At 34.9% G+C, this 8,110-nt stretch overlaps 1 protein-coding gene across 1 annotated transcript; it reads left to right on the top strand.

The window, feature by feature from the left end:
• Positions 6,351-7,782, top strand: LOC109722920 (uncharacterized protein At5g41620-like). The gene has a single exon (XM_020251096.1). It carries the CDS (start codon positions 6,694-6,696, stop codon positions 7,780-7,782), a length of 1,089 nt encoding a protein of 362 aa, XP_020106685.1. The 5' UTR covers positions 6,351-6,693.

The raw sequence follows: 8,110 nt of genomic DNA, 5'->3' as shown, positions 1-8,110 counted from the left end.
AACCGCACATTTCTCAATCCAAGGGCTAAAAAACTAATAGCACCAATAGCTTAGTGCTATTGATAGTATTCCAGCCTAGTTCTCTCTCTCTCTCTCTCTCTCTCTCTCTCTCTCTCTCTATATATATATATATATATATATATATATAGTCCATATCATCCTAACGGCAGAAAACTTGTTAGATTTACCTCTTTTATCATTTTCATCCATTCGATTATACTATTCAACCAACCACCCACTCAACCCTAAGAGGCCCATATCATCCTAACCGCACATCTTTTAATCCAAGGACAGAAAACTTAATAGCACCAAGTCATTGGTGCTATTAATAGTATTCCAGCCTAGTTCTATATATATATATATTCGAACTATTTCGAGTCGAACAGGAATGAGCAGAGGCCTGCTCGTGCTTGGTTTAAAATTTTTTTCGAGAAAAAAATCCAGCTCGTTTTATATTTGAAATTAATTTCGAACGAACCATTTTCAAGTTTATTTCGAATCGAACACGAGCTAACTTGCGAGTAGCTAGACTTGCAGCCCTAAATGCGTGAACTTAAATTTGAAGGGATAAAATATAGATTTTTTAAAGTTGGGAGAGCAAGTGAAAAACAAATATTTACAAAAAAAAATTATATATTTTTGCTTAAATTAAATCATATTTATAGCTGAAAAGGTAAATATATAGTGCTAATTTTGGATGAGAAATAACTTTAGTCCCATACAGTACAACAAAGCTATAGATAACTGCATGAGTCCCACATAATTCATCAATTTATAGCGAGTAAATTGATATTGGTAATTTTTTAGGGATGCCTATAATATTTTGTAATATTTAAGGGGTAGGTTTGAAAATGTCCCAATTATTCCGTATGCATGTGGTGAGCTATTCCAAAATCATTTGAGTGGGGGCCAAAATATTAGGAAATATATTAGGAAATAATATGCCATTATGCCACTGATATATATAAAATCTACTTTTCTCTTTTATTTATGTAGTAACTGTGTTAAGTGTCCTATAAATGTCAATGACACATCCATGTGATTATTTGGTGGGGTATAATGTAAGTTATTATTTCCCTTTTTAATACTTTTAATGTGCTAATTAAATTAGTTTGGTGGAAATGTATGGAGAATGAAGATCCCCTTAAATTATAGGGTATTTTGAAATAGACCTTGTAACTTTATTTTTTATGTCAGAAAATGATAATTTTAGATATGCTGTAATTATTCTTGTAATTATTCTTTACTTGTATTGTTTTAGTTGATATACTGTAACAGCATCTTAAAACTATATATATATATATATATATATATATAGAGTTTGACTGGGCTACTATCGGTAGTAAACTGCTCAGTTTACTACCGATTTATTTTTGATGATAGAGCTTTCAAATCGACGATCGGCACCGTTGAACATGATCTAGACCATTTAAATTATCTAGAAATCAAATTTCATAATTTTTTGGCATCATTAACTGAACGATCAAAGGGTCACAAAATCTATAATTTTAATGGCCGATATGGTGCGTTTGCTCATTTAATGGTATAGAAGAGTTCAAATCAACTAAATTTTTGTTAAAAAATTCTTTAAACTATTTAAAATAAGATCTAGACTCTAGATCTCAAATATAAAAATTGTATCATCACTTTTTGAGGGATATTCATTTCAAGCCATTCATTTTTCTGTTCACTTAATGGACAAGAGAACAATATCGAAAATATGTGAAATTTGATTTTCAGATAGTTTAAATAGTTTAGATCATATTTAACGGTGCCGATCATCAATTTGGAAGCTCTATCATCGAAAACAAATTAGTAGTAAACCGAGCCGTTTACTACCGATAGTATTCTAGCAAAACTCTCTCTCTCTCTCTCTCTCTCTCTCTCTCTCTCTCTATATATATATATATATATATAGCCCGGCTGGGATACTATCGATAACACTAAGGATTTTGTGCTATCGAGTTTTCCACCGTTAGATTTAATCCTTTAATTATTTTTACCCGTTAGATTATACTATTTAATCAACTACCCACCCAACCCTAGGGGTCTCATATCATCCTAACCGCACATTTTTTAATCCAATTGCTAAAAAACTAATAGCACAAATCTCTTGGTGCTATTAATAGTATTCCAGCCTAGTTCTATATATATATATATATATAATATACTGATAGAGAGAGAGAGAGAGAGAGAGAGAGAGAGTAGGGCTAGAATAATTGTAAAAGTATCATGGGGGTGATACTTGTGTGTTTTTAGCCCTTGGATGGAGAGATGTGAGGTTGAGATGATGGTGGTAGGTGGTGGTAGGTGGAATAGTGTTTAATCCAAGGGCTATTAATAATCAAAAAGTAGATTCAAAGGCTTAAAACCTAATAGCACTATGATGGTGATACTTGTAAAAGTATCATAGCTCAACTCTATATATATATATATATATATATATATATATATATATATTAAAAATAAAAAATAAATTTTCATTCTAGATAAATGATTATAGAAAAAATATATTGGGAATGTTAATTTGAGCACGTATGTTGATTATAGATATGTTGATTGTAATTTTATTTGTATGTTGATTAATTGTAATTTTAGAGATTGATATTTTATTTCGATTGTAATTATACTGGTAATTGTAGTTAAATTTATATAGTGTAATATTAGCAAATATTCATAAACATTTTAGAATTGAAAAAAAAATAAATAAAAAAAATAGAATTTCAAGCTATAAATGAGCCGGCTCGGAATCAAACAATTCCAAGCCAAATTTGAACATGCCTTGAAATTAGCTCGAAAAACAAAAAAATAAAATAAATTATTTTGAGCCGCTCGAATTCGGCTCAATTTCGATTTTGAGCCGAACTCGAACCAGTCTTATTCTGGCTCGAAATTAATTCGAGCCGGCCCGAATTCGGCTCGAATCTAATACGAGCAAGGCTGCACTCGCTCGTGTTCAGCTCGTTTGCATCCCTACACGCATTTAGCCCTCCTTTGTTAGGGTTTTATTACTTTTTCATCTATTTCTTAAAATTTATAGCAACAATACACTTGAAAATGACATAAATATATTACAAATTTTTTTAATAGAGCAAGTAAGAGCAATTTAATCCTTTCACCCTTTACATTAACGACGTAACCCCTAAAAATATTTTTGAAATTTTGTGGTGGCAAAATGATATTTAATGAGGGTTTTTTGTATTTTAACATTTAATTTATGATTTTTTTTGTTGTCTACTTCAGTTTACAACATCAACTAGAAACCATCCGAACTTTAGCATTCTCTTTTCAAATGATTGTTTTTTTACCCAAACACATTTGAATATTTTCTTTCAACTTTATTTATAATTTAGCTTACACATTATCTATCTGAGCTTCAAGTTAACCTTCAATAATATTTTGCTAATAATGCTACACTCACTTCAATGACAGTAGAATCTAAATAATATACACTATCTCATCAAAAAAAAAGTTATGAACCAATCACTTTACCATACCTCTACATTGGCATTGTATATATTATCCTTCTTTGGCTAGAGTTTCTTAAACAAATTTTATTGGATTGCAGAAAGATAATTACGCTATGTGTGATGAGAAAGCTCGATGAAAAAAAAAAAAATTACTCTCTTTTTTTCATACCTAATACTATGCTACGTACATCGTAATGAATCCATTACGATATATTTTCTACAGTTCTATCAAAAAATGGAGAAGCGTGTCTTTATTAGAATATGTAATTTTAAGAATTTGTAGGGATATGCATACAAATGCTCCTGAGTATTTAGGAGCCTCTTGGTTTCCAATGAGAGGCAACAAAAAGGAAAACTTTTGAGAGAGAGAGAGAGAGAGAATTAGGAATGTTCAATGTTGGCATCTTTAAAGCACATGTTTCCTTTTAAACTTATTAGTTGTTTTCTTTTTCTGTTTTTTATTATTCCAAAATTTGTGCTTGTGGTTTTTCAGAATCTAATATTAGGGTTCTTGAACATTTGATCTGCATTTTTTTTTTCAGCAATAATTTGGTAAAGTTTTTTGTTTTCATTAATCTCATTATATTACTAGGAAACATTAAAAAAAAAAAGTGCATGTTCATTGTTCATCCACCACATGTGCTTCAGATTATAATACTCTCTACTTACCATTCCATCTACTGCCTAAAAAGTTTCTTAGTCCATTTGTTTATCTTAAGTCTCTTCCTTTTTTATTATTATTTTCTTATACAAATCATTACTGAAAGAGAATTGCTCATTCACAATGAGTGAAGAAGCAGATCATCACCTGCCATCCCTGATCTCACCTGCTAATGAATCTTCTGAGTGCCAGACATCTCACAGCTGCATTCGCGGGACGCAAACTTCAGTTTCGGCTCGAAAGCTCGCGAATGCTCTCTGGGGCATGAATAAGATCCCGTCGCCGACGACTCTCGCGGCTCTGCGTGAGAAAATACTGAAGAAGGAGAGAATGATGAGCTCTCGTCGGCATTCCACGACAGACCCGCCTCACACTTCTGGATCGAAAGTTAGTTACTGATCCGTCGATAGATCCTACTACGGTCGATCGAATTTTGCATTTCGATTTGATTTTCGTGGATAAACTATTTGACTTTGTTGTGCAGATACCGCGACGTAGCAGCAGCAGGAGAATGAAATGCCAAATCTACGACGACAAGTCTCGGCGTGCTCGGCGGAAGGACGTAGCACCACCGCATTTGCAAACCAATTCCGGTTTAATGAAGGTGTTGTAACATTTTTATTATTAAATATGAATTTTTAATTTTGATAATCTATACTCTAACATTTATGGTTGCAAGATTGATAACTTATGCATTCGCTTAACTTTGCATTCATTCGTATTTACAATTATGAGATCTAACGTGTTCATTTAGTACTCATACCATTCTCTTTAATCCTATAACTCACAACATGTGCCAATTTTTGTTATACTAAATGTTATATAACCTATGGGTTTAATACTCTTGTAACCCATAAACTTGTAGGTCTATATATAGAATGGTTTTTCCATTCATTTGAAAATACAATAAAAACGCAACAATAAAAAATCTATTTCTCTTCTACTTGTGTGAGAGAAAGAGAGGCCAAAGAAAGGTATTTTTTTGGTAGAGCTTTGGACTCATCCACTTGTATAAAGTTGGTAAAGCCACACGGCAAAAGTTGAAGACTTTACCAACCGCAGAGAGTTTGAATCTTTTTAAAAAGAGCGAAATTTTCGTGTCTCGGCTTAATCGACTCGTCGACACTTTTTATATTATTTTATAGTTTGACTTCTATTTATGAGTATTTACACCAACAGAAGGTATTTTATTTTATTCTGAATATTTAATACAATAAAACTTAGATAAAAATGACTAAAACTTATCTGAACTACTAATCCGTTTTGACTCGACTGCTCAACCTTTTTCAAAATTTTGATTGTAAGAACTAATCTTTTAATATGTTTGACTGAAGCGATTTCATGACTCTTCGGATGCAAAATTTAAGCTAATTGCTTACTTTAATAAATTTGACACAATAAAATTTAAAACTTACATAGTTAATTAAATTTGTTTTATCCACCATTGGAAGTTTCATAACTGTTCTAAAATCATAAGCAGCTTGTGAATGTAATTCTTGATCTCCATGACATTCAAAGAATAGTATTTTTTCTTTCTTTCTTTCTAAGAAAAGAGTAGGATTGAAAGGAAATTGCTGAATGTTTTCTGTACGTATATCACGTTCTGCATATTATAATATATTTTCTGTAGTCCTCTCGGAAAAAGGATTGGGGCACTACAAAAAAAAGTGTATGGCGACACTTTTAAATATCGATACAGGTCAAAAAATATACTGTTAGCTAAATTACCGACACTTTTCAAAAGTATTGCTATATATGGGATCGCTATATGTAGGACCGCCTTAATGTTTGGCACTCACTCCTCTAGTGACCTATGGCGGAGAGACACGTGGCAATCGTAGCCCTCTACGGTCTCTACGAGATCCTTGCGGTCGAATTCCAGCCGCCGGAACCCTACATCGTCGACTACGGCAGTAGAGAAGGAGAAGGGGAGATGGTGACCAATTTTTTTTTTTTCCTTTTCTATTTATAATCGGGCCAAGTAGGCTCGGTGGGGTTGGTTGGGTAGAGAAACTTTTTATTTTTGATTGGATTGAGTTTTATATTTAGGCCTTAGTAAATTTTTATAAAAAAGTTTTAGTATAAATGGGACACTTACACAAAAGTGTTTCAAATATGTATTTCTATAATCTAATTCTGTTATAGTGGTGCAGAGGGGGGGGAGGGCGGGGGGGCGCGGCCGGGTTTGATGATCAACAAGGACACAGCTGCTGGTCCTAAGTAGGGATTGCATTAAGTAGTGGTAGTAGTACATGAATAATTTGACAAGGCATAAAATTTACCAATTTTACAAACCTTATTGGAGGCAGTAGTACTCTAAGAACAAATTAAAAGTGCAGGAGTAGTACTTATGCTTTACTAATTTGCGATTCGCCTAAATCTTTCAGGATAAGATCAGGAGTTCTTCTTCCTTTCTGGTTTTTCGACGACTTCTCGTACTTGTTATCATAACCTGTAATTTTTGTTCTAATGAAACAGAACCTCAGCTTCTTCAGCAAAATATAACCGAATTTTCGTGTGACGCCACAAAGCTGATCATGTATTCATCACATTGCAAATGATATGTTGCAGAAAAATGCGTGCTGTCGACGGCTGACTTCTGAAAACTTCGTCGGAGGAAGCGGCGATTGTCGCTTGAAGGATTTGAGTAACTGCTTGACAGCATCAAGAGAGCTTCTGAAAGCAATAATCCATGTACTGGGGCCCTGCGATCGGCATTTCTCGGCAATTTCGCTTGTTTTCGCACTTCATGCAGAGATTTATCATGCCTCCGAGCATCTGGTATGTTTAATGGCAGAAAAGAGATCTGACTGCTGCGAAACCATCTGTCGGAAGAATCTCGAAGAGAAGAGGAGCATTAGGTGCCTCATTCAGCCCATTATCAAGGAACTCCAATCGGAAAAGATACTACGGAAAAGAACCGAGAGGATAAACAAAGAACTAGGACTCGAGTTCACGAAATTGAAGGATTCGCTGACGAAGACGAGTCAAGAGCTCGAAAACGAGAGAAGATCGAGAGAAGTAGCAGAAAAGATGTGCAGCGATCTGTCGAGAGAATACGCAGAGCGGAAGGCGGCGGTCGAGGAGCTGAAAAGGCAGTTCGTGAAGGTCCAAGAGGAGCTGGAAGATGAGAGAGAGATGCTTCAGATCGCCGACGAGTGGCGCGAGGAAAGAGTCCAAATGAAGATCTACGAAGCAAAGTTGGAATTCGAGGAGAAAAGCGCGGTCGTCGATCGACTGCGCAACGAGCTCGAAGCCTTTTTAACTGCTAAAAGAACGGAAGAACCCGAAGCAGACGACGAAGACGGAGAATCGCAAAGTAGCGGTTTGCATTCGATCAAACTTCACATCGAACGAGATAACGAAACCGAAACAAGGTTAAATTCACTTGAGGAGGAAGGAAGAGAATCGAACTACGGTGACAGAGCGGTTCAGGACGACGAAAACTACATGAAGGGGCTATGGAAACGTATGTTATCTGATTCAAAAGATGCTATTGCACAATGTTTGGTGCCCGAGGAAGACGAAGCTTGCGAAGAAGAGTCGAATGTCGCGGAGATGGTGAAAGCAATGAGGGAGAGAGTGAATGGTGAGATCGTCGAAAGGGGCGGTAAAATGCTTCAGTCTCATGTTCAAATACCCTCCATGTAGTGGAATTCTCTGATCATTCTTTACATCCTTTTTAGGCCTCGTTTGGTATTGTTGCCCTTTTTAACCAACAGACTGTCCCGAAAGAACCTCGTAGAAGTATTGACTGCAGGAACTCCACCGTCTTCGAGCGCACTCCGTCCCACAGAATGTGTTTACACGAAAACAGCAACAATACCGAAACGCGGAACTTAATTTTACTCGGAAAATTGACCTTATTAAGAAAGTGGGATATTCTTGTAAGCTGATTAATAATAATAAGTCCTCTTTAAAACACAAGAGTCTTTGCTAGCATGTGCTTAAGATGTAATGGCATTTCAACTGAGTTTTT

This window comes from Ananas comosus, linkage group 17 (assembly GCF_001540865.1).
Source record: "Ananas comosus cultivar F153 linkage group 17, ASM154086v1, whole genome shotgun sequence".
Taxonomy (NCBI): domain Eukaryota; kingdom Viridiplantae; phylum Streptophyta; class Magnoliopsida; order Poales; family Bromeliaceae; genus Ananas; species Ananas comosus.
The sequence above is the reverse complement of the archived record's forward strand: the minus strand, read 5'-3'. Positions and strand labels throughout refer to the sequence as shown.